Here is a 27,130-nt window from a genome sequence, read left to right as displayed (position 1 = left end):
TGAGTGGAAAATTTTTGTTTCCTTTCTTTCTTTCTTTCTTTAAAAAAAAAAAAAAAAAAAAAAAAAAAAACTTTGGGTGACCTCCACAGCACCTGCTGCCCAGCAGAGATCTGGCCTGTGGGGCTGCTTCTGGGAGCGACAGGCAAAGGAAGAGATATGTGGCAAGCAACATGGCTGCAGGTTCAAAAGGCCAGAGAACAGGGTGCAGGCTCCCGTATGCAGGTTGGAACACAGATGTGTGCTCTTTCTTTCTTGTAGTAAATATATCTGTGAGGTTCGACACAGATCCCTTATTTTCATAGCTTCAAATACCCCAAATAGGATATCCTATTCTTATGTAAAATGTTTTATAAACAACAACAACAACAAAAACCCCTACCATCAAATTCATCTTCAGTATAAATTTCAAAATAGCCCAATTGGTTTAAGCAACATCTGTATCTGATGCAGTCCTATATTCTAGGAGGTCTTTCCAACTTCTAGCATGCAGCCCGTGTGCGTTCCAGGGCAGCTATGGATGTGGTCTAACACATCTGCAGATGATAATAAGGTCATGTGCCAATGGCAGAAGGAAGGACACCCCTGCTAGAGTGGACACATTATCAAGTGGGTATCTTTCTGGGTCAACGTTTGGAAGATGTCACCAAGACAAGGAACAAATGTCAAAGGTGGATGGGTGTGAGAAGTTTAATGCAGACAAGGGAGGCATTAAGGTAAAGGGTGGGGAAGTCTAAGCAGCAATTCTGTGGGAGCTGAGTGGGGGTTAAGTTCTGCAGGGCTGGAAAGAATGAGCTGTTGTGAGCGCCTCTGTGTGTGTGTGTGTGTGTGTGTGTGTGTATACGAGCACACACTTGCTGGGAATGGACCCATCACTGTTGCAAAAGAATGAAGAGTTCAAGGGCTGCCTGGGATACAGTGAGTTCAAGGACAGTCCACATAACTTAAAAAAATCTTGTCTGAAGTGTGGAGCAGAGACTAAAGAAAGGACAACCCAGAAACTGCCCTACCTGGGAATCCTTCCCATATTCAATCACCAAACCCAGACACTATTGTGGAAGCCAGCAAGTGCTGGCTGACAAGAGCCTGATATAGTTGTCTCCTGAGAGGCTTTGCCAGTGCCTGACTAATACAGAAGTAGAGGCTCACAGCCATCCATTGGACTGAGCATAGGGTCCCCAATGAAGGAGCTAGAGAAAGGACCCAAGGAGCTGAAGGGGTTTGCAGCCCCTTAGAATGAACAACAATATGAACTAACTAGTACCCTCAGAGATCCTAGGGACCAAACCACCAACCAAAGAGTACACATGATGGGACTCATGGCTCCAGCAGCATATGTAACAGAGGATGGCCTAGTCAGTCATCAGTGGGAGAAGAGGCCCTTGGTCTTGTGAAGGCTTTATGCTCCAGTGTAGGGAAATGCCAGGGCCCGAAAGCAGGAGAGGGTGGGTTGGTGAGCAGGGGGAGGGGGGAGGGAATAAAGTTTTTTTTTTTTTCAGAGGGGAAACCGAGAAAGGGGATATCATTTAAAATGTTAAATAAAGAAAATACCTAAATTAAAAAAGAAATAGTAACCCCAGCACTTGGAAGGCAGAGGCAGGTGGATTTCTGAGTTCGAGGCCAGCCTGGTCTACAGAGTGAGTTCCAGGACAGCCAGGGCTATACAGAGAAACCCTGTTGTAGAAAAACAAAAAACAAAAAACAAACAAACAGACAAAAGAAATTTTAAAAAAAGAAAAGGAAAGAAATATCCTGTCTGAAAATAAAGAGGGGAAACAGGGCTGAGGATGGAGCTCAGTGGTTAGAGCTTGCTTAGCATTTCTCAGGTTGCAGATTCAACTAATTTTTAATCTTCCAGTGGAACAAAAGGGTACAGATGACCTGGTTTGGTAGCATCACTCCCAAATCACCCATCCACAGAACCAACATAAGTATGCCCTGAAAGGGATGGAGAAGAATCCACACAGAACCCATTCACCTCATCCAACTTGTCCCAGAAAGGGACTTCCAAATGACAGGCCTACATCAGCATCTACGAGTTAGCATCTGCTGAGTTCTAGAGACTTCTAATTGCATGTGTAAATCTCCAGCTATGTCCTTCTGAGAGGCTACGAACCTGTGCTTTAGGTGGGGCAGAGTGGAGTGGAAGCAAGGAGCCCAGGCTGGAAAGAGGTTGGCTGCGTTTCATTGGTCTCCTGGACCTTAACTGTTCGAGAGAGGAAGGTGGGACAGAAAAAAAAAATCAAAAACAAAACAATGAAAGGGTAAAGGATGTATATTCTTTTATTTTCCCTAAAAGTTTCTATGATAGCTTGTGTATAGAGAAAGAACAGATGGATGGATGGATAGATGGATGGATGAATGGATGGATGGATAGACAGATGAGTGGACGGATGGGTGGGAGAATGGATGGTATAAAGTGATGTAAGAAAAAAATAAACAGTGGCTGGTAAGCCAGTAAGGTTTCAACTAGTTGCTATCTTTACTTACATATTTTCAAGTGCTAAAATATTTTTGCAATGCTTGTTTTAAAATTAGAAAGCAATAAATCCGTGCATGATACAGAAATTAAAAAAATAAATATAAGGACCACCCTTGTGCTTCAAAGCTAGTGTGTCTATCTTCCCTCCCACAGAGGTATCCCTGACTGGAAACCTGGAAGTGTAGCCTACAGAAGAAATAGGGAGAAGATGAAGAGTGGCATCAACGCATGCCTTGAGCCATGGGTTCTGTTTGGAAAGCCAGTTGCTGGTGACCCAAATGGATATTGTGCTGGTAAAACTGAGTTTATAATGATCTATGGACCCAAAGGAAGACTTGGTCTTAGCAAATTTAGCCCATAGTTTAAGTTTCAACAGATGATCGTGTCAGCTGAAGTTGGGATTATCTTACTTCAGCAAAGATGACCAGCAGTATCTCCAAAGTATCTGAGGGAAGCTGAATAGGGAAGAACCTTTCATAAAGTCTAAACTAGGTTGATTTACTTCAGTGAGGAGCACATGTCCCTCCTCTGCCCTGCATGCTGCACAGTGAAGAAGTCTGGGAACTGGTCCTGCAGCCATCTCCAAGACAGAGGAAACAGGCAAGAATTGAGAAGTTCCTGGCTGGGCACTGGGTAAAAAGAGGAGAGGTCAAGGGTCATTTTTCCCCTTAGCACTAGGTCTTACTGAGGCTTTTCAAGATGCGTCTATCTCAAGTTCAGGACTCATTTCCACTGTCGTCCTCTGCAGTCCTCTGGGGTGGCTGTTACTTCTGGAGAAGGTGCCTGGCTGGTGGAGCCTACCCTGTACAAGAAGGGCTTGGCTCAGGAGGAGCATGGGAGGCATAGTGGTTAAGCTGATCTGCATGGTTAGTGCCTGGTTTTGGAAGTCTGGGCTTGTGGGAGACATTACACATAAAATTCACAGGTCAGTCTCTGAATCTGTAAACCGAAGGACTCTTGGAGACAGGTGCTTAGCAAGCCAAGAGACCATTCCTTCCAACTCCTGGAAGAGTCCCGGAGGCCACTCCTTTTGGACTATTGGGCAGCTCTGCCTGGCAGAGTCCCGGAGGCCACTCCTTTTGGACTATTGGGCAGCTCTGCCTGGCAAAGCCTCTGACTTGCTCCCTTCTCTCTGGAACTCTGTTTTTCTCCTCTTTGAAGAGGTGTGTGTAGGGGGGCAGGGGGGAATAGACTAAATTCTCTACACTAAGCTGGGATGGCTTTGGTAGGCCTTATTGCTAGGTTTTTTTCATTTCTACAAAAAAAAGCCATGAGACCATCAGCTCAAGGGAAGAAAGGTTTCTTTGGGCTCCTGGCATCCAAGGCTTTGGCCTATGGCTATCGGGATCCATTGCTTTTAAGCCTGGGGAGAGATGGGTACATTATGGTAAAAGACAGATGGTTTCCCATGGTTACCCTCATGGTTGACAGGAAATGGGGCTAGGGTAGGGATCAGAGATTGAGGGACTGTTGCCAGTGTCTTATTTTCTACAACGAGGCCCCGCCTCTGGGTTTCTGACTTTGCCACCGAATTCAGTCACAGCCCTCAAGATCCAATCTTCTCTCTGGTGCCACTAGCTTGGAGACAAGCTTTCAATATACATATCTTTTTGGTGGATACTGCATAACCAAACCACGTGAGAAGTCGAATTGCCTTATTAAGGGTTTATTCTCCCTATGAAGAGAGTTATAGTATGCAGAAATGCCATAGTATCTCAATTCGGGTTGAGCTCTCATTGGTAGCCAAAGATAGACAGTTTATGATGCTCTCCTCCTTGGTGTCCATGAGAAGTTACTACTCTGGATGTTGTATCCTCTCTCCATCTTTCACTGTATATTTGAATGACATCTCTTCAGACAGACACTTCAAACCTTGACTCCCAACTTGTCTCAGACATGCTCTGTTGTCTACTACTTTTGTCGTCTCCCAGACAGAACATGGCTCAGCCTTGTCCCCCAGGAGGCAGATAGAAATCCAGAATACTCAGAATAGAAAGCCCTTGGTTTTTGTTCTTCTGTGTCTGCCACAGGGGCAGACATAGTCTTTGACCTAGCACTGGCCTAGACTTACTTGTCTACAAAGGTTCAAGGCTGGCACTTGTGGTCTGTTTGTGAGACCTGACTCTGTAACCACAAGCAAGTCATCCTGTCTGTGTCTTAGGATGTATGGGAAACAACAGAGACCTTGTCAACAGTTAGAACAAGATGGATGTGATGATTTTAGTTAGGGTTTCCATTACTATGAAGAGGCACCATGACCAAGACGACTCTTACAAAGAACATTTAATTGGGGCTGACTTACAGTTTTAGAGGTTTAGTCCATTATCATCATGGCAGGAAGAATGCTAGCATGGATAGGCAGTCATGAGGATGGAAGACCCTAAAATTCTGCATCTTGATTCAGGCAGCTAGAAGGGTCTCAAAGCCCACTCCCACAGTGACACACTTCCTCCAACAAAGCCACACCTCCTAATAGTGCCACTCCCTGGGTCAAGCATATTCAAACCGCCACAGTGGTTATTTGGGGCCAGGCTCTAGCAAACAATTAGAGCTCACAACCAAACTGCACATGGAGCCTCCAGTTGATTTCTATTGGGATGTTTAAGTATAGCCAGATATTTGTGGTGTAAAGGATTCATGGAACCTGCTTGTACTCCAGAAACTGGATGGTTGTACACCCTGCACATCCTTGAGATGACTTTGTGATTTGGTGACAGTCCTGTTTCACCCCTCTACCTCGAAATAAACTTGGATATACCAATAAATAAACAAACAAACACAGAAACAAACGGGTCTGAATCCGTCTTCCCTCCTGGAAACCCTGTTCTGGAATGAACAGGAACTATATTTTCTTTACCTCTAGAACTGTTAGGTATTCAACAGGACCAGCACCCCTGCCAATCTTTACCCTGAGAGTAACAGGGTCCCCTATGTGGGGATTATCTCCACCCACCATTTGTGCAGTAGGCACATCACAAAGCTGATCAGTTTGCTGTAATTAACCTTCAAAGGGGGCTGGGCCTCAGTCTTATCTCCAGCTTGCTCCTTAATTCCTTCTCCAAGGTCCTTGCTGTAGGTGGGAAGTGCCTCCTGTGGCCTCCCAGGAGGCAGGAGCTTGCCTACCTACCGGAATGCCTTTCTCTGAACTTCCTCCAAGACAACCCTTTCCCCTCCGGTTCTCTGATTTCTACAGGGAGTTAATTGCCAGTGACCTTTTAAAACAAAAAATCCCCTTGGGTTCCACAAAGTCAGAAGGAAGAACCAAGAACTGGCAGAAAGTTGGGTTTGGGGTAGGGCTCACCTGCCACTGGTGACCCCATGTCTGGGGGCTGGGAACAGGGGGCCCTGTTTCCTAGCCTTTCTGGAAACCACTCTGCTCCAAATGAGGCCTGCACAACATAGGCCCTCATGCTTTTGTATAATCTTCTTCTAACCCTGGAATGGAAGCCACAGTGGCTGCTTTTGTCCCAGGTAATCACCGGATGGAATTTTTTTTCCTTTCCAGCCCCAGCAACTGTGGAACTCATAAGGAACGTTTATAACCCTGAGGTCTTTATGTGGCCTTCGATTAATAAACACGAACCTACCTTTCTAGACTGACTGGGAAACCATTTTTTCCCCTGTGTGCCGCTTCTGTGTGCAGGGTCCATGAATGGGGGCTTTCAGAACTTGGCCTCCCGTGGCCAGCTATCAAAGTGTTGTTCATATCCAAATGGACCGCCTGGAGGTGCGGCCAGGGCCACCACCACCCAAGTGGCCTCCCAGGATGCTGTTCTGATGGCCATGCTGGCCGCAGGAGGAGACTGGTGACGGCCCAGTTTCTTCTCTGGGACGAATGCCGACCCACCAGGAGGAGGATGGAGACCACCAACAACCATTCTCCACTGATCCCTAAAATAACAAAGCTGGTGTTTACCCCCTTTTGTGGTCTCCCATTTAGACTTTTATTTGGGAAGAAGAAAGAGGTAACATTTTTAAGTTTGTTTTTTTTTTTCTCCCAGGCCTAATATTTTCCCTCTTCTCTCCGCTCTTCTCGTCTTTCCTTACCCCTCCTCTTCCTCTTCCTCTTCTTCTTCCTCCTCCTCCTTCTTCTCCTCCTCCTCCTTCTTCTCTTCCTCTTCCTTCTTCTTCTTTCTCTCTCTCTCTCTGCCTTTCTATCATGTCAGTGTGAAATCACTTCTAGAATCTTCTTCCTTGTGCTACAGACCCAACCTCTGAGCTACGAAAAACGTTTCTGGGGCCACACGAAGAGAATCAGGTAGTTCCAGGCTTGAGAATAGGAATGCCAGCTAGGTCTTTTGGTAAGTCATAGAAGGGTGTGTTCCAGGGCTTATCTAGGATCCCAAAACCTGAGACTGGGCCGAGGAGATCACAAGGAGTCTATGGGGGAGACCAGAGGACCACAGTGTGGGGGTGTTCAGCAGTCTATGGGGGTGACCGGAGGACCGCAGGTGGGGGTGTTCAGCACTGGCTCTCAGCACTTGGCCACACTGGGTCTTAGGGGGAAGTCCTGTCTAAGGAAAGAGCTCTTCACTTCCAGAGTTCTCAGACTAATGTGGGGCAAAGACTGTTCTGTGTCAATCTAAAATGGCAGGACCTCTGGGGCTGCCGCCCCACTGTGTGCCAGCACAGGGGTCTGGATGACAGCTTCACAGAGAGGAGATGCCGATGAGCAGAAACAGATTTCCACCTTTATAAGGATCTTGGAGCTGGAGAGGCAGCCATTATGGACACAATGCTGATGAACACACTGTTGTTTTTTTTTTTTTTTCACTGCATTATAGGGTGTTGGGTCTCCTTGGATGGAGTTTCGTTCATGTCTACCCTAGAGACTTATTGGTAGAGAACAGAACAGGAAAACTAGGCCCCCACTCACCCAACTCCACTCCCCACACCACTGCCTGCCTGCCTGCAACACAATTCCCAGCCCTCCAGAGAATCATGGGAAATGAGGGAGATGACAGGGTTTAATTCTGGCAGCAATGGTGCCATGGAATGGTAGGTGGAAGGCTCTCTGCAAACTCTGTCTTTTAAAGCTTGCACTCTGGTAGTGCCCGTGGGAATCCCTGGCCTCCAACATAGTAGGCTTCATGTCCCCAGCTTGTTTACGGCTCCCAGGAAGCTAGAAGTCTCTGTCTCTGTCTATCTCTCTCCCTCCCTCCCTTCCTCCCTCTGTCTCTCACTCCTTTCTTACTTTCTTCCTTCCTTTCTTTCTTTCTTTCTTCCTTCCTTCCTTCCTTCCTTCCTTCCTTCCTTCCTTTCTCTCTCTCCCTCTCTTTCTTTCTTTCTTTCTTTCTTTCTTTCTTTCTTTCTTTCTTTCTTCCTTCCTTCCTTCCTTCCTTCCTTTCTTTCTCTCTCTCTCCCTCTCTCTCTCTTTCTTTCTTTCTTTCTTTCTTCTTTTACTAAGTTTTAGGAAGTAAAGCTGTCTGGAGAGAGGTGTGTCCAGGCCAGAAAGCCCTTTGAAAACTTGCAGACCAGTGCCCAGGGCTCTATCACAAGCCAAGCTCATGGAGATTTAGGAGGACAGGGCTGACGAGTGGGGGGCCTGAAAGAAGTTAGAGCAGGTCCAGGGAAATTGGGGGCTGGAGGTACAGGGCTGTAATTCAGCTAGTCTCAGGCCTGGTGCCAGACGCTTTTGTGGTATGGTCCAGGTACATTGGTGGTGAATGGTGGAGAGGTGGCTTTTGACAAGGGGTGGTAGGCCCAGGAGTTTGGTGTCTCTTCATTATCTCCATAGTCAACCCATATCCCAGAATAAAGAACTGATCACGACCTCCACTTGCCAAATTCAAGAGAAGGCAGCCAGGCCCCCCAGACAGTCTTCCTTAAATGCTCAAACCCGTTCTGAGGGCATAATTCAGGAAGACTGGCTGACTACACAGCGCTGGTCAAGGGGATAACTGTCTCTCAAATTTTTCCTCACACACACTCATTCCCTCACCATATGTACACACCACACACACACACAGAGACACACACACACACACACACACCTCACAGGCATACCAGACATACACACACACCACACATACATACACATACATAACATACCACACACACACAGTACACATACATACCACATACACATCACATACACACACCACACACACAGGCACATACATAACATACCACACACACACAATACACACCACACACACACCACACACACAGGCACATACATACCATACATACACCACCTATACACCACACACACACACAAACACTCCACACACACATACCATACCATACATATATACCACACCACACACCATACACACACACACACACATACATCACACACCACACACACATACACAAACACACACACCATGCACACACACCACACACACACACCACACACTCATACAAATGGTTTAAAAACTAAGGTCTTCATGAAAAATGAGAAACCCCTCAAGCCCAGGCTCTGCCTCACACATTCATTGTGTCTTGCTCAGGTTCCCAGAGTTCTTGCAGCAAGGGGTTCCTCTAGCTTTGTTAGCCTCAGAACATGTCAGTGCTGGGTGACACAGGCCTACATCTCTCTGGGGCTGTGTGTCTCAACCCCTACTACTTCCTAGTCTTTGTGGATATGACCAAATACCTGAGCCAGAGGGACTCAGGGCAAGACGGGGGTTTTTATTTTGACTCATAGTTCATCACCTTGTGAAGGCATGGTTAGAAATGTGTTTCCTAGGTCACTTGGAATCAAATTGACAATGACCATTATCCATCACATGTCTCCCAGGAAACCCAAGGAAGCTTCCCAGCTCGAAGAGGGGGATAGGCAGAGGGGAGATGTGAGGTGAGAGGGTGAATGCCACTGGGGAAGAGGAGGGGAAGGAGTTGTACAAGCAGGAGGCTCTGGTGGCTGCAGGAGGAAGCTGCCTGGTTTGGTCACCTCTCCACTCTCCATTCACTTAGGTCATCCCTCCCTTGAGCTTCCTCCCATCCAGGGGACATCCAGCAGAGTCCTAGGGTGATGTGGGTGGCAGCAGCTTTTTGATGCTCCATAAGATAACAGCCCCCGAAGGACCAGGCCATCCTCCTCTGCAACACTTCCCATCCTCTCCAGGATGACTGGGGTCAGGAGTCATTGCCTTAATCTGCCCCAGGTCTTATTAGTAACGGGCAGAGGTTGTGGTGGGTACAGAGGGAACACGTGGCTCTTGTTGTAGTAGTTGCCAGCAGCTATGCAAAATCGGGTCTCTGGAAGAGAGGCAGGGGTCTGGGAAAATAAGAGAATCGGACGGTCGAGAGAAATAATGAGACTGAGTCAAAATGATTCTGATCAAGGTCCACTGTGTATTTTTGAATCTGAGAAATATATAGGCAGGGAAACCCATCCTCCCGTAAGCCAGGACCTTGTGGCCTAATTAGCATCTTGTTGTTCTGTAGGGGAGGCAGGAGAAGCATCTCAGCAGGGCAGCTCCTAGCAGGTACTTGGAGAGAGGCAGAGAAGTGGCAGGCAGAACAAAAGGGCTTTCTTTATCTCACGAAGCTCTACCCAAGTGGGCTAGCTGCTTGGTGGCAAGGGCAAGGTCTGGTTCAGCCCGCTTGAGGCTGGGGGAGGTCACGCTTGTCACCTGGGACTTGTCTTCAGTCTGTTATCTTCCTGTCCTCAAGATGAAGAGGCAGGGTTAGGAGTGCTTGGAGTGCCTGTGTGAACAGCACTACCTCTCTGATCTGGGATGTGTTTCTTTGAGTCTGCAGAGTGATGCAGCATTTGTGGGCAGGCAGCACCTGTTCAGGGGCACAGCTGCAGCCAGGCCAGTGGGCATTCCTAGCTGCTGCCTCATGACCACCCCAAGCAGCTGCCTGGTCTCGTTCCCATGTTCCCAAACATAGATAGGAACGTGTGTGACTCTGATGGCCAGAAGGCTCGCATAAGGTGGGCTCCTAGCACTAAGGCTCTGAGGTGATATCTGACTCAGAGTCAAGAGACAATTTGGTTCTCTGTTTCGGCCAATAATCCAAGAGGAAGAACCGGAATTTACCACGGGGAGCTCAAAGTTTAATTTGTTTAAAGTTATGAAACCAGAGGCAAAGTTAAAAATGAGAGGTGCAGGTGGGAGCAAAGAGAACAGAGAAAGCAGGACAGGAGTCTGAGGAAAAGGGAAGGGCTGCCTGTGGCTATGCATGGCAGCCCATGGTGAGAAGGGGAGGCTTGCGCTGTGTTAAGAAGAAAATAGTCAGCGCCTGGGGAAATGAAACCTGAAGAGCTGGGCTCCATCCCTGGCATCCACATGGCGGAAAAGGGAACTAAAGCCAGTCTTCTGACGGCTGCATGTGTGCTGTGGCAGGTACCCCTCTCCACACCAAATCAATAGATAATAAATAGACAGACAGATAGATAAACTAATAATAAATAAATAGTAAACAAATAAACGTATTTTTCAAATACAGTTTGTTTGTTTTTTTTTTTTTTTTGGAAAGAGAAAAAGAAAGCAGTAGATTCTTTTTTCTTTTTTAAAGTAAGGATAAACAGAGTAAGAAATCCCCTGAAGGCATTTTGAAGACTTCATAGCTCACAATATCTTTTCTAAATAACTCAAGACGCCAGGGAAGAGCCTCAGGAATCACATGAAACTGAGGACGGTGCTTGCTTTCATGGAATGTCTTTAATCTATGGACCTTTAAAGAAGTTAACAAATTTCCAATAATTAAATTCTATCTTATCCCCATGGAAAGGAGTAGTGTGTGTGTGCTTGTGTGTGTGTGTGTGTGCGCGTGCGCACGTGCACACATCTCCGTAAGTGAATTCTAGCAAAGGGTTTGAAAGAAAATATATCCTGAGCTCACATTGTGAGCCTGTCTAATCCATATGCTACAGCCTGTGTCCCTCTGGGTGGAATCTCAGCTCCTAGGAGCCGCCCCGCCCACGTACCCATCACCAACCTGCACCTTGACAAGCAAACAGTCAATGACAGGAATGTTTGGCTAGGGAGTTGTAAATAGATAAATGAAAATATAACAATTGAAAATTTAAAGAGAAATTTTATAATCTTAATTTGTTAAGATTTTGATTCTGTTTTCTTCCTGATATTCTCATATTGCCACGAGAGCATTGTAGAGCATTTGCCACAGTCGAGCCCTGTGGCGATTTAGACCTTCCCTTTTGGAGGTAGGCCAATAGGTCAGTTGGTAGAGCATTAGCTTAGCACACCCACAAAGCCTTGGTGTTTAATCCTCAGTACTACATAAACCAAGTCTGTGATGGAAGTGCTCAGAAGGTGGAGATAGGAGGATAAGAAGGTCAAGGTCACCCTAGGATGTTTAGCAAGTCTGAGGCCAGCCTGGGCTATACCAGGACACCCAACCCACCCCCCCCCCCTTTTTTAAGGCAGAGAGACCCTGGTCCCGAGTGGCGCTTTGATAATGTGAAGTGACATTAGGTTTGTAAAATGCTTGCATGGGTCCTCACTCTCAGCATCACAGACTCTTAGGAGTCTCATTTGAGTACCCTTTGACTTTAATTCCAGGACACTTCAAAATGTGTACATATGTATGCATAGGAGTTTATATATGAGCACAAGTATGTGTGTGTATTTGTATTTTTGTGGCGTCCAAAGGACCACCTCCAGTGTCACCCCCAGGAGCACAGCCCACCTCCTCTGAGACGAGGATCTCTCATTGCTCTGGAGCCCATCAGTTAGGCTAGGCTAGCTGGCCACCCAGCCTCTGGGTCCTTCTGACTTTGCGTTCCATCACAGGGATTCCAAGCCACCTAACCTAGCTTTTCATGAGGATACCGAGCCTTGACCTCAGGTCATCCTACGTGTGAGAAAGAGCTCTTCCTGCTGAGCCACAAGCCCTGCATCTTTCAGAAGATGCCATTGACCCAAGAACATTTCCTCTCTAAACTCCTGGGAACAATTATCCACATCATGAACACAAACAGGTCATAGCTAGTCTCAGCTGGCAAGGGCTGTCCAGCCCTGGAGGTCACTTAGTTCACACATGATGCTGTAATTAATTTACTTGAGTATCTCCCATTGGTTGAAGTGGTGATACTGTGTGCCTCCCTACACCCGAGGGGGATGCTCTAAGTCCTCAGCATGTCAGACAGTGTGTGGGGCTGAGGAAAGCCCTCTCTTTCCTCAGTATTCTCTTCTTATTATCTCCTTCTCTATTTATTGTACAGATGCCTCAAATGTAAAGGTCAATAAAATCATGAGTTAAACATTTAAATAATTAAATGATTTAAACATTTAAATAGTTAAATGAAATGATTAAAATCAAACACGAGCTTAAGTTTGAAAGAAGGCAACTTTTTTTTTTTTTTTTTTGATATGTTGGTTCTACAGAGAATTTTTTGTAGGTATACGGGCTATTAATACCACAGTGGAGTCTGGAGAGAGTATAGTGGCAGAGTCAAGGAGGGAGGTGTCCTTCTGCCTTTTCACCCTGGTTAGCCATCAGGCTTTGCCTGGTGCTCCGAGGACCGTGGGAGCTGGGAGGCACTCTTGAGTCTTTCCACGTGTCCTAAGAGCATCTCATTGACTCACAGCCAGATCTGGAGGAAAATTCACAGAAGTCAGGAAATTCCCGGTAGATGCTCTCATTTCACCCTCTGCTAACCCTGCCGAGAAAGCATAGGTAGGGTCAGACAGCAGGCCGTTTCTAAAGAGGAAAAAAAAAATCAAAGCACGTGTGTTGCTGCTGCGCGCCTGTGGCAGGGCGTGCAACCCGAACAGGCCTGGCTGAAGTCACAGAATCAGCCTCAGCACTGGTGACCCAGGGGGCAGCCAAGCCTGGGTTGTTTCTTCATTCTGTATTTGTACTTTTTTTTTTTTATTTCAAAAGTTTTCTCCCTTTCATAGGCTTTGACTCCCCGTAGGGACCAGCATCTTTCCTTTTGGGCAACACTAGATGCCCCACAGCTCCTCTTTCCAGTGGACAAGGCCAAATTTAGAGTCGGGGCTGCTCATTTGAGCTGTGTATATAATTGAGCCTGGCACAGAAGGTTATCATTAGAAGAATGGCATGGAAGTAGAAGAAAGGGGAGGCCAGACCCAAATTAGAAAAAAAAGGACCTGAGGGAGAGACAAGAGACGTGGAGGCGTGGAGGCGAGGCCAGGAGGTGTGGCTGGGAGGCGTGGCTTCAGAAGGAGCCGAAAGAGGAGAAAGTACTGGTTAAGAAAAGTGCCTTCCTAGGACACTTAAGAAAACTATGGTGGGCACTGCCATCTTTCAGGACTGTGTTAGGTCTTGGTAGCAGGCTCTGCTCTGGACCTGTTTGCAGCATGGGAAAAGGCATATCCAATTGGCATTCATATACCAAGTGTCTCATTTTGTATCCCAAGATAGAGGGCCTTGGAGGACCTAGATCTTATCTCTGCTCCAAGCCCTCACGCTCCCAGCCCCCACTTCCCGAGCTTTGGGGAACAGAGACTGTCATCTCCGGATGGAGTGTCCTGCTGTTCATCCAAATGCAGGGAAGATGTTGGCAAGGGCCACCATAGAATTGATTGGGGTGCTGGTCTTGGCAGAGCTGGTGAGTGGCCATGTGTGCACACACCTGTCACCCTTGGAATCTTTGGAGGTCTTTGAGGTTTACTGTGTGAGGGAGGGGCTTCAGGAGACACTAATCCGGTGTGGCCAGGCCCAGAGCTGCCCCCGTTCACCCAACTGTCCTGGCCACCTTTCTTGCCTGCTGACTAATGCCAGGGTTGGCACAGTGGGCTTCCGGTTGTTCCCCAGTGGCTCGCCAGACTGTCTCTCCTACCAACATTCCTAGTGGTGTCCTGGCTCCTTATGATCCTGGGTTCTAATATTCTTGGGCTCCTTCAGACTACCCAGGCTGGAGAGCCGCCAGGCCTGCCTGGCCTTGTTAAAAGTAAAATGCTGTCTTTTACAGCCTGCTCTCTCTGTCAAGTTAACCAGGAAGCCTGACTTTTTTATGAGGGAGATGGCCCTTTGGATGATCTCTTGCCTTGGTGGGCAGAAAGCCTGGCCTTCTGCGGGGTCCTCAGGACCTAGCCTTGGAATTGTTTCTGGATTTTTGTTTTTTGTTTGTTTGTTTGTTTGTTTTAATGATAGTTTAGAAAATGAAGTTCAAAGGTGAGGGGCTCTCTGGGAAGAAGGATTAACTGTGTTGACTTGGGAGCTGTTCAACCCTGGAAACAGGGCTGAGGAACGTAATCTGTTTTGAACATTCTTTCCCTGAGCCAAGGTCCGTTATGGTGTAGAAAAGCTTTTGCGTTGTGTGCCTTTCTTTCTCCATGGGAAAGAAAAGGTCATGACAAAGAATATACAGGTTGTTCAAACACCTTGTGTTCCCCATCAAAAGCTATTCCATATAGCCACGTAGAGTCTCTGTCCATTGAGTGTGTTCACAGACAATGGAGATAGCGTCCACATACTGAATATACCGGCTATGTTAAGAGGTGGCAGAATATCCCTGTGTAAGTGGATAGAAGCTTATCTTGGGGTTTAAAAAATGTCACAAAACCCACGCTGGCTTTTATTGTACGGAGATTTATCAAAGGCCATGGTGGCTAACTTGAGCAGGGGCAGAGACCAGTATTCACACTACTGTTCTGTGGGGGGGGGGCAGCAGGAGTTTCTTTTCTTTCTGAAATTCAGTCTATTCTTAGGAAAACAACTGCTTCAAATACTGCAAGCCTAGTCCCACTCTGTCGGTCCTCTGTCAGTGTCTTAGGCGCTCAGGAAGGCCAAGTAGTTCTTTGAATTTCATCTTTCTGCCTCCAGCCACCAGTTGGAAGCCAGGGGAATCTTGAAGAAGCAAATTATATCTATTTGTACCTACTTAAACTCCACAGTGGTTTCCACTGCCTGTTTAAAGTTGGCATCCCTTAGTTTAATAGACACCTCTCTTGGCCTTCTCTCTCTCTGTCTCTCTCTGCTCCTCTCTCTCTATTTCTGTCTCTGTCTCTGTCTCTGTCTCTGTCTCTGTCTCTGTCTCTGTCTCTCTCTCTCTCTCTGTATGTGATCTGTATGTTTCTGAATATCTGTGTGTCTGTATGTGTTGCACGTAGTTTTTGCTACCCCACCTGATGTTCCTGGGCTTCTCTGAGTTTGTTTTCATCTCTCTCCCCCAAGTATCTGGATTCTACTCTTCTTCTTGCCCTCTCCTCTCTCCTAGCCTGCGGGAGTCTGGAAGTCCAGCCTCTTTCTTTCTACCCACCATTGGATGGTGGTATCTTTTATTGATAGATCAAAAGACAGCTGGGGACAAGGGCCATCAGAATCAGTAAACACAGATAGATTCCCAATTAAATCAACGCATCAGAACCACTCCTCTACATGTATATGGGGACTTTCAGAGGCCAGAGATTGATGTCATCTGTCTTTCTTGATGGCTCTTCACCTCGTTTTTGGAGACAGGGTCTTTCTGTGAGCCTAGAGCTCATGGGCCTGACTAACTGGACAACAAGCTCCAGAGATGTGCCTGCTTCCCTTCCCACTGGTGTTGGGATTGTAAGAGTGTCACCATGCCCAGAATTTTATGTGGGTATTGGAGGTCTGAACACAGGCCTGCTCACCAAGAGCTGCAGCCGCTGAGCTTTCTCCTTCATCCTTCTTTTCATGGGAACTCCCTGCCCTCTGCCCTTGTGAGTAGGCCAGCCATTTCAAATCGAGCTTCCTCATATCCTGAGTAACTTTAGGATGTGAATACTACAGTGACCAAATTTGATGCCTAGGACAAGAGAGATAGAAAGCAGACATGGTGGGGCGGAGATAGCACTAACAAGCAGGACAATCAGAAGAGGAATTAAAAAAGTAATTTAGAGCAAAGGCTCAAGGAGCAAAGAAGGTATGAGGGACACAGATACCTGAGGGGGGAGCATTGTAGGTAGAGGGGACAGCAAGTGCCAAGGCTGTATGACAGGAACGTGCCTGGTGCCTTCAAGAACCACTAGGAAAGGGATGAGGTGGGTAGGAGCCTGGCTGAGGGCCATGGAGTTCTGGAGCACATTGCAATTTCTATGTGCATTTAGGGCTCATGCCAGTGGACATTTGTGGCCTCAAGGAAGCATCAACTCATCTGTGAAATGCTTGTGTTGCAAACATCCTGCTTAGGAAGCATGAGTGCTCTAAAGACATCATTTTCTTCCCACCCGTATCCACACAGTCTCAACAGAAGCTCTTAGTAGCAAAATGTCCCCTGCCCCATCCTTCTGACTCAGACATGCCTTTGGAGCATTTAGGGTCCAGGGTTAAGTAAGCAGTTCTATCCTTGGGGACCTGCTGGGGTGCTTCACCCACACTGTATCCATAGAAACCTTAGCAGTAGGTTATTCATTCATTCGATCACTTTATGGACAGCTCCAGAAGTGTACACATAGCTGTTCCCTGATGCCTGGGCCAAATCATGACTCAAGATGTCTCAAGTTCCCCTTCTCTTGTCCCAAGTTTTATAAAGTTTTACAATCATGAGTGAAGTTTATTCCACATTAGTGCATCATTGCTGTTGTTCTTAAGTGGACAGCTCAGTGACACATTGATATCACCCTGCAGCCTCCAACACCATCTCTCTCCGGAACCTTCATACCACCCCAGCTGAAGTTCTGCGGGTAGTAAACATGTCTTTCCAACCCCCTAGCCCTAGGCCATTGTCCTGTCCCTTTCTGTCTCTGTACCTTTGCCTAGTGTGGGAACTTCATCTAAGGGAGCCAGATAGTATTTGTGTACTCACTTTCATGGTTGCACTATTTTACTTAGTATTATATTCTCAAGGTATGACCATGTTGTAGAAGGTATGTGCTTTTCTTCCTTTTCAGGGCAGCATAGTATTTCTTTGCATGCATGTACCACAGTAGACCCATTTATGATCCCTTTGCCCATTGTGAATAATGTTTCTGATATCCTCCAGGTGCAGATTCCTTTTACGTCAGTGTCTCCTTCCTTGAAGGAACCCCAAGCAAGTGTCCTTTTCAGCTACACCCAGGATGTGCGGCTGCCTCTCTCCCTGCGCCCCTACCACTTTGTAGCACCTTCTCTTCTTTAACTCAGTGGCTAACTGGGACCCTGACTCCTTAGCCCAAGGGACTGAAAAGCTGGGTAGCTTACACAGACATCCATGCTGACAATGCTTCCAGTGTGACGCCTTGGCAACATCGCTAGGGAGAGAGATCACGTGCTCAGCCTTGACCTCTGACCCCTTTGGCAGTGGGGCTGAGTATTTACAACGTGGGCAGTGCTGACGGGAGAGGCAGAGGTTATGTTACCTGTGGCCTGGTCACCTCTGTGAAGGCCTGGCTCTGTGGGCTGTAGCGCAGGCTTTGCTTCTGTGGCCTCATCTAGCTCACCCCATCTGAAGCTACTCAGTATGCTGCTTCTGTGGACAGTTTAAACAGCATTTGAATAGAAAAGAAAGGGATATAAATTGGAATTCAAGTACGTACACACACACACACATACACACACACACACACACACACACTGGCCCATCACAAATGTTTCTTCTGCACCATCTCACGCCTCCAAAGCTCCTGTCCTATCCATGACAGAGTAGCCTTTCTAGAATAAGCTCCCTGCTCTAGGTCAGGGCATAACGTACCTCACTTAGCTGAGTCTCAGTTTTCTTAGTGGTTTAAAATTTATGGCAGTAGCTATGCCAAGTTGGGCCACAAAGATTCATGTAGTGAATGTATGATTTTGTACTTAGTAAGAAGTCACCGAACATGGGCTATTACTGTCAGTGTGACCTGTGTCATCTCGGGGACTCTAGCCTGTCTCATGCCTGCTTCAGAGCCCTTCTGTCCTCTCCTAATGAGGTGTCCAGGCTCTGCTCTCCCGCCGAGCCATGCTCCTGGGAGATGTCTGCTGAGAACTCAGGATGAAACTGAGTCAGAGGTCTGTATAGACTTGACTCACCAGGTCTTCAAACCAGAAGATCACCCCGTGGGGCTCATGACGTTCCTGGAAAATAAAAGAAGTGAATATTATTGGGCTGAGTTCATCAGACACTTGTTCAGCCCTCCCTTTAGTGTGTCTGCTGTTCCGAAGAGAGCGGGCAGCCAGCCAGCCAAGCCTGAGCCATCAAAGGCTGAGGCCTAGATGCAGCACTCAAAGTCTCTGTGCCTTCAGACACCTCACCCTCTTCCCACAGACCTGCTCTCCTGCAGACCCAGGGCTAGAGAGTTTCCCAGCCCTCCAGGCTCCTGGGAAAATGTTTCCAAGGGCTGCCTCTGCTGAGGTGTGTCACAACTGAGCCTTGCTGGAGGCCTGGGTGTGGCTGAGAAAAGGCCACCCAGACGCCAGAGAACGAGAAAGGGAAAGTTCCCAGTCTGGAGCCTTTCTCTGGTCCTTCTCCCCTTATTTTCCACATCCTGACCCAACAATTGGACTTGTCCTCTTTATAACCCAGCTGCCTCTCCAGAGCTACCCAGAAGCAAAAATGGCTGCTGTGTGGGGATTCCTTTTCCCTGGCTGTAACAGTTACAATGTAAACTAACCCATCTGCCCATGATCTACCCAAAACCCAATACCTGCCCTCTGCTGTGCATGTCAAAATACACGACTGAATCCGTCTCCCTCTCTCCCTCTCTTTCCCTCTCTCCCTCCCCCCTTCACTCATGCACATGTGCACATATGGGTGTCGGTGTCAGAGAGAGAGAGAGAGAGAGAGAGAGAGAGAGAGAGAGAGAGAGAGAGAGAGAGAGAGAGAGAGGGCACATTCTAAGTAAGAGTTCTCAAGGTAACTCTCTCCCTTCATCTCATGGTCAAAGCAGACTGCTTGAGCTCTAGCCATGGAGCCAAACTGCAGGACCCCAGGAAGGTGGGTGGAACACAACACCTCTACTTTAGTCTGCTTGTGCAGGGTTGACTTGGCTACAACCAGCTCTCTGTGAGGGAGACTGGAAATGTGAGCTTTCTTCTGAGTGGATGTCTTAGTTACTTTTTATTACTGTGACACAACACTAGAGAAAAGCAACTTAAAGAAGGAATGGATGCTCTTGGCTCAAGGTTTTCAGGGATACAGTCAATGGAACATGTTGGAAAGGCTTGGTTGCCAGAGCTTGAGCAGGCTGGTCACTTTGTACCCACAGTTTGGAGGCAGAGGGAAATGGAATTCTGCTATTCCTTTTTCATTTCTGCCCTTTCTCCTTTTTCATTCAGTTGAGCACCCCCAATGGGCAGTGCCACCCACATTCAAAGAGCATCTCTCTCTTCAGTTCAGCCTAACAGGAAACAGCCTCACAGACATGCCCAGTGGTGTGTCCAATCATAGGTGATTCAAAATCTGGTTGACAGCGAATATTAACTATCATGTGATCACTGCTCAGTTAAAACGGAGGAAGGAGGAGGAGATGCGGGTGACATTTGGCAGTTTATTCCATGCCCTACATCCCTCTCCTGAGCCTCATGTCACTTAGAAATCTTTCTCAAACTTTCTAGACAGCCAAGGATGAGTCTGAACCTCTGATCCCCCTGAGAGCTCGAATTCTAGGTAGGCACCACTACATTGGTTTATGTGGTGCTGGGGATTGAACCCTGGGCATCAAGTAAATGCCCCCCACCTCAACAGACTTGCCTGAAGGCCAATCTAATAGAAGCAATTCCTCAATTAGGTTCTCTCTTCCCAGGTGACTCCAGTTTGTGTGAAGTTGATAGCAAACAAACAAACAAACAAACAAACAAACCAAAAACCTAAGCAGAACAGGAGGCAATTAGGGTAGGATTACATACAAATGGCACAGTAAGGAGTGGCCACAATTTCTGGCAGGGTCCAGTGATCCCATCCACATCCACCCCCTCCTCTAAGGGAGGACCAACAGCCAAGAGGCCCCATCTCAGCCGAATCTTGCAACAGCCAAAGCTGCTTTTGTGATGGTAGCTGTTTAACCATCTATAGTCTAGGGTCTGAGGTGCCAGTCTTGACCAACTTAATCTTAATTTGAATTTTAACAGAGGAATGTTACGGGCAACATTAAATTGAAACCACTTCTCTAGAACATTCTGAATGGTATATTTCTCTTTCATTTCCACAGAGGTATCTGGTCTGCCACAAGGATTAGAAATACAAAGCTGGTATTTTTTTCTTGGTATAAACAGTTTGCAAAGCTTCTCTTTCATCCTTTCCAATTCAAGGGCAACTATGGGCAAGACACACAGACACACATGCGATCCTTGCTTTGTATAAGATGATCTTAGAAGCCTGAGGGAAACTGAGGTGGGGTTGAGGAGAAGCAGTTCAAGTCCCAAGTCCCAGGACACTTCCCTGAGGAGACCTTCTCAGGCATGGTGGTGACATTGCTCAGAGGTTGTCAGCTGTGAAATGAATTCATCTCTGGTCAGACATGATTCTCAAACTAGGTTGCTGAGCATCTGGGGCCCATGGACACCAGAAGGACCTTGTTGGATGCTGAAGTCAGGATAGATGAGGGATACATCCTTCACCATAGTTCTTAAAAGGACTTCTGAGGGCCAACCCACTGTCAGACAGAGCAGTCTCTCGGGGGAGAAAGGAGCTTCCTTTCTAGTAGTGATGATGCCAACTGTCTTGGCTCGTCTCACTAGACAGACACCCAACTTGGGTGACTGCAGAGGGACTCCAGCATGTTCTACCTTTGTAGACTGCTTGGGATCTCCCGAGAATGGGGCAGAAGACACAGAGGGCATAGAAAGCAAGAGCAAGTACTGGCAGGCATTGGAAGAGAGGCTTAAGACCCTCAGGACTCCTTGTAGAGTGATCATGGAACATTCACTCGCAGGTAGGAAATGTGTTTGTTGAGGCAGCTGAGGTGCGTCATCCGCCTGGACGTGGGCCCCGTGATGGGAGGTTGGTAGCCTTGTTATCATGTCTGGTCCTTAAGAGCTGCTGTGTGCTTTCGATCCAGCTCACACAGGGCTGTGCATGACTTTGACACACATCACTGCTACCAGCTGCAGACTGGACAGTGTGTTAGTCCCGAAAGGTCATTGGAACTTCTTAGATCGATGGTGAAATGAAGCCAATGTCCCAAGGAGGAGAAACAGGACTTCCTCAACTTCCACCCCATCTACTGTCCCAGCAAGAATTAGCATGAACTCTTTCAATGTCATATTGAGACTCCAGTGTTGCTGGCAAGTGTGTGTGTGTGTGTGTGTGTGTGTGTGTGTGTTCATATATTTAACACAGTCCTGAGATCTTGGGCTGGGCTCCCACACTGCCTACTTCCTTGTTGGGACACTGCCTTCTTCACAGACCACTCCTACTTGCTGGATATTCCTCTGAATGGCAGGAAATCCAGTTCCACATTTTTTGCTAATTTCCTTAGCAGTTAATGTGCAGTTGGTCATGGAGATAATGGGGATGCCCAGGTAACCTTTTCCCTCTTCTTATTTGACAGATTCAGAGCCCAGCACCTTGGACTCACAGTCTTCCACCACCCTGTTCCTGTCCTCAGAGGAGCCTGGCCCCTCTACAGCAGCTCTGCCGTCTCCATCATCTTCCTGTGAGCCCCAACCCTTCTCCCCAAGCCCCACCATGTTGCCCTCTCTCCTGCAGCCTCTGTCCACTGCCTCTACAGCCCCAGCCCCATGTGTCCCTCGGCGCTCTGGGCTCTACACCATCGTGACCTCCTCCCCAGAGGCTGCGCCCCACCTTGTTGACTGGCTTCCCAGTTGCCCCACCGCCACGTCTCCTGGTGTCCGAGGCAAGGATCGTGAGAGGCCACAGACCATGTTGGGCCCAGCCCCAGCTTCAGAGAGGGGCGGCCCTGCCAGAGACGATCATGCTGAACATCCTGGAACCTCCCCACCCCCCTGTGTTCCTCCAGCTGCTGCTGCCACCTTGGAGGCCAGTGTGGGGGACATCCTGGTAGAGCTACGGACAATGAATGGCCACCTGGACGTCATAGCAAAGGCCCTCACTAAATTGGCCTCTTCTCTGGTGCCCCAGTCTCAGCCTGGGCCTGAAGCACCAGATGGCAATTAAGGGGATTGGATCTCCTAAAACAAAGGGATACTGAGGGTACCATGCATCCTAGCTGGCTCCTCTGACCCTGTCTGTGCTGTAGACAAGCAAAATCAGTGGAAGAGTCAGTTACTCAGCTTGGTTTGCTTACAGGATGGATGCCCTCGGCCTGTCACTCAAAGGAAGGCAGTCTTCTGCTGGCTCCACGAGCTGATAAGCTATAGCCTTTCTATGTTTCCTTTGACCTTCAAATGTCCCTCTCTTGTTTTAAATCCCTGATAGAAAAAGCACCTCCAGAAGGTCCTAGGACAAGGTGATTAGAAAAACAACATTTCCTTCCCAGTCCATTGAACCCCTGAGCAAATGGAGGGGAGGGGGAAGGAGGTCCTGTCATCAGAAACCCCCTCTGCGGCCCTGTGGCATTCCTTTCTTTAGATGTTAATGGTATGTCCACCTCCTGTGGACTCCAGTGGATTAAATCTCCCTCTTTTTTTTTTTTTTTTTTTTTTTTTTTTTTTTTTTTTTTTTTTTTTTTTTTTTTTTTTTTTTTAGAAAGACAAATTGCTTTTTTTTCTCATTTATCCTTACCTTACAAAGAGTTCGGGAAATAGGGAAGGAGAGAAAAGGACAGAGAAGAAAGACGGTGGGGGTATTTAAGTCTTTCTTATGAACAAGAAAGAATCGTGTGTTGTGAATAAAGTGTGTGAGCTTTTGGACTCTCCTCCCCCTCAGGGCTCTCTTCTTTCAAGTCGTCAAGTGTACTCCCCCCTCTACCCCCTCCCCTTACTCCTGGAGTCTTCAACTGTTTTCTATACTTAGGATGTAGAAGCAGCTGAAGGTTCTCATGAGTCTTAAAAACTCTCAGTAAATCTAATACATTCATCTTTCCCCCTCTGATCTGAGTAGAAGCCTAGTGACAGACAGTAGCCAGTGAGGGGGAAGCCAGCGTCCCTGACCTCTCTGCTCCTTAGACGCCTGCCACTTTCCCTAGCTGGGACAACCCAGACGGTCTTCAGATGTTGCCAGTGTTCGTGGATTGAGGTCCACTGACCTAGGCAGAAGGTCTTAAATTTACAAAACCCTGTGTTCTCCCACTGTTTAACTTCTCTTGACGGGGGCTGGACTCTTCCCCAGCATCCTTTTTGAATTGGAACATGTATGCTGCCAGCCCACCAAGCAGAAGACAATTCAGTTTCTTTTCCCCTGGAAGAAACCTAGGGTCTGAAAGCATACCATACCACACTGTCCTGGAGCAATTTTAGGGTTCACAACTTGGTACAAGAGCCAACAGCGGGGTCCATTCAGTTGCCCTGGTTTCTAGTATTTCTCAGACCTTGGTGGGCAGGACCCATATGGAGGAGACCCAGTGAAAACTCAGGTCTGATTGTAAGATCTGTGGTGGGGTCGCAGACTCATACCTCTAATCAGCTCCAAGGAGAACAGTTAGTTTTGCAAGAAACACTTGGAATTGCAAGTGAATTATGTTCTCCCAGGAGCTTCAACTTAAATCTGTACTCAACAGCTGCTTAGAGTCTAACATCTAGCTAAAAATTTCTGACAGCTATTTGAAGGATCTCTCTCTCTCCCACACACACTCTGTGTGTGTGTGTGTGTGTGTATGCACATACACATGTGTGTATGTTTTAACCATCTACTTCTAAAGAGCTTTTGGTGAAGTTCATTCCAGTTCAACACATTAGCAGAGTATCCAGGGATACACAAAGGAAAACCCTCCAGGGTCTCCCAGCCTAATAAGGGCTCACACTAAGGGCTCATCAGATTTCCAGGCTGTGGAAGCAGTAGTATTCACAGGCAAGACCAGGCTTCCTTCCTGTGGGTTGACTTTGGGGGTAACTTATTTGAGACCTTTGAGTCTTGGTCTGCTTGTTTGTGTCAAGTGAGACTATGACCTACTCTGCAGAATCAGACACTAAGGTGAAGGGACATGACAGTCCAGAAGTGCTACCCAAACACCTGTTTCTAATCTCTATACTGTATCCACAGAAGGCCATGTTACACAAGGGAGTCCTATACTCAATCTCCGATTCTATGCCTCTATCTCTAAGGGATGCAGCTTCTCTTTATTGTTATTTTGTATTTATTTTTTCAGTCATGGTCTCATGCATTTTACTTAGGCTTCCCTTGAACTCATCCTGTAGCCCTGGTTGACCTTGAATTTCCAATCCTCTTGACTCTGTCTTCCACACATTGATATTATAGGCCTGTCCACCAGGATGAGTTTATGTAATGCAGGGGATCAAACCCATGGACTCCTGTATGCTAGTCAAGCACTTTACCAACTGAGCTATACTCCATCTATTATTTATTTATTTTGTTGTATTTCATTCCATCTCATCTTTTTTTTTTTTGGAAGAGAGCCCATGTTCCCACAGGGCTGTCTGCAGGCTGACCAGTGTGGATTTCCACCCTGACTGACAGGAACCTAGCAACTGTCTTGGTCCCTTTGTACTCGTTTAAACCAAACACCCAACACGAGGAAACCTAGGGCGACACAACAGCATTGCTTACACTTCTGAAGAGCAGGAGGTCCAAGGTCAGGGAGATGACAGTTGCGGTGTCTACTAGGGGTCTCGTCTGAGGTGCTGCCTTCTGGTGTGGTGTAGCACACCTCTAATCCCAGCACTGGGGACGCAGAAGCAGGAGGATGAGGAGCTTCTGGTCATGTTTGGCTATGTAAGGAAGGATTCAAGGCTAATTTTCCATATTTGAGACTCTGTCAGAAATAAACAACAAACAGGTAAGAAATGTTGCTTCCTTGTTCGGTGTTCATGAGCTGGAAGGGCAGGAAAGACCTTGCTAGGTCATCCATTCCCTCTTTGGAAGGCACCATTCCTTCAACGGGGTGGAACCCTAGCTGGGCATAGAGGCACAGCCTTTATCCCCAGCCCCTGGAAGACAGGCGGGTGGATATCTGTGAGGCCAGGCCAGCCTGCTCTATATAGTGAGACATGGTCTCAAAACAAACAAAAGGAAACTAGAGTGCACTCCTGAGTTCATCAGTCCCTCCATCTTTGCCTTTTGTTACTATCTCATTGTTTGTTTGTTTGTTTGTTTTTTAAGTTTTAACATATACATTTTTGAGAGGCACAATGTGTTGCAGAACAAGCAAAATACTTCAGGGGACTCTCCCTGGCTACCTTCCTGAATCAGCACAGTGCCTACACTACAGTTATCAGACTCCTGGGCCGCACGCTCCCCATACTGGGCCTCATTTAGTGCCTCCAATTACTTCGTAGGCAAAGTGAGGAGCTAGGACCTGTACCTTTATTGCACCATGGCACACAGAGGCCATGTGACCTGTCTGTGGTCACCGAGGTGGTAACTAACAGAGCCTGGATCTTGTCCATGCCCTGGTTCCTGGCTGTGACCCTTCGTGCTCTTTGAGCTGCCTTTAGCCACTGTCTTTCCTCCTGGGTGGCATCAAATGCACTCCCTGGAGCTAAGCGGTCCCTGAGAAATGAGAAGATGTCAGGAAGCAAACAGGAAACAGGATAGCAAGGCATCTCGGCATCTTCCCTCTCTCCATGCCTTTCTGGCTCCAGCAGCCATGATGTCATACATCCTGGGTTGAGGAGAATGGGAAGGAAGTGCTGGAGGACAGGACAGTTGTGCCATGTGGGTGGTTAAAAGTATCCATTTCCCACTGGGTCCTATGAGGTGAATGTTCCTCACCACATTACAGGCCCCAAAACATCACCTGCTACTATTGTGTGTCATTTCCCTCCTCCGGAGCCACCTCAGGACACCTGATTTAAATAACCAACTCTGCCCAGAGGCTCAGAAAATGTCAGGTTCCATGCGGTCTCTGTACTGATCTCATCAGAATCGGGAGGCTCAGGCACACTGCTACCTGCTACTGGTTATCAGTAAGCAAGGTTGTAGCTATTTGTCTGCACAGGTGTGCTTGACTCTGCTCTTTGCTTCCCTGGAGAATGTTGGCTAGGGAGCCAGGGAGCCAGAGAGACCCGAGTTGTTTCTACTGTAGCAATTCCCTGCTCTCCTGGAATGAAAAGCTCCGAGTTACCTGTCATCCCAGCAGCTCCTTGATGAGTTCTGGGCCAGTGAGAGATCCCTGTCTCAAAGAAACAATGTAGATGGTGTGGGTTGTTTGTAGCTGTCAGGCGCCTCCTCCCTTCCAGCGTGAACACATGTATACAAGTGCATAGACAAGGATAATAAGATGAGTATACAGGGCTGTGAAGATGGCTTAGGCAGTAGAGATATTACCCTGCAAGCCTAAGGACTTGAGTCTGGTTCCTAGAACCCACATTTAAAAAGCCAGGTGGTGGTGTAGACTCATAACCCCAGTGGCCAGCCTAATCTACTTGATGAGGTCCAGGCCAGTGAGAGACTGTCTCAAACAGACAAACCAAGGCAAATAGTATCTGAAGATTGACAAGAAAGGTTGTCCTCCATTTTTGCCCACAGTGAGTGTGCATACCCCGCCCTACACACACACACACACACACACACACACACACACACACACATACACACATATACACACACAGACTACAAGTGTGCTTGCACATGTACACACACACAAATAAGTAAGTTAAATAAATAAATAAATAAATAAATAAATAAATAAATAAATAAGCAAACATACAAAGCCCCTGTGTGGCCACCAGGAAAGTCTAACAAGACTCTTGGATCCAACATTTTCCTCCTAAATTTGCAAGGTACTTCTAGGCTTGCATTCCCTTGAGAGGATGCTCATGTTCTGGTCTCACCATCCCTTCCTGAGCAGGACCCATGTGCTATCT

At 47.3% G+C, this 27,130-nt stretch overlaps 1 protein-coding gene across 3 annotated transcripts in view; it reads left to right on the top strand.

The window, feature by feature from the left end:
- Nucleotides 1-22,687, top strand: part of Runx2 (RUNX family transcription factor 2) — a 313,975-nt gene extending 291,288 nt beyond the window's left edge. For 2 of the 3 annotated variants that reach the window (XM_031348358.1, XM_031348356.1), the window contains exon 8: nucleotides 21,778-22,451. In XM_031348358.1, coding sequence (XP_031204218.1) covers nucleotides 21,778-22,364 — 587 coding nt within the window. In that variant the 3' untranslated portion in view covers nucleotides 22,365-22,451. Of the gene's footprint in view, nucleotides 1-21,777 lie in introns of all 3 variants that reach the window. The other variant, XM_031348362.1, reaches the window with a different exon arrangement.
- Nucleotides 22,688-27,130: the final 4,443 nt, after the last annotated feature.

Source organism: Mastomys coucha, unplaced genomic scaffold, assembly GCF_008632895.1.
Source record: "Mastomys coucha isolate ucsf_1 unplaced genomic scaffold, UCSF_Mcou_1 pScaffold3, whole genome shotgun sequence".
Lineage (NCBI taxonomy): Eukaryota > Metazoa > Chordata > Mammalia > Rodentia > Muridae > Mastomys > Mastomys coucha.
The sequence above is the reverse complement of the archived record's forward strand: the minus strand, read 5'-3'. Positions and strand labels throughout refer to the sequence as shown.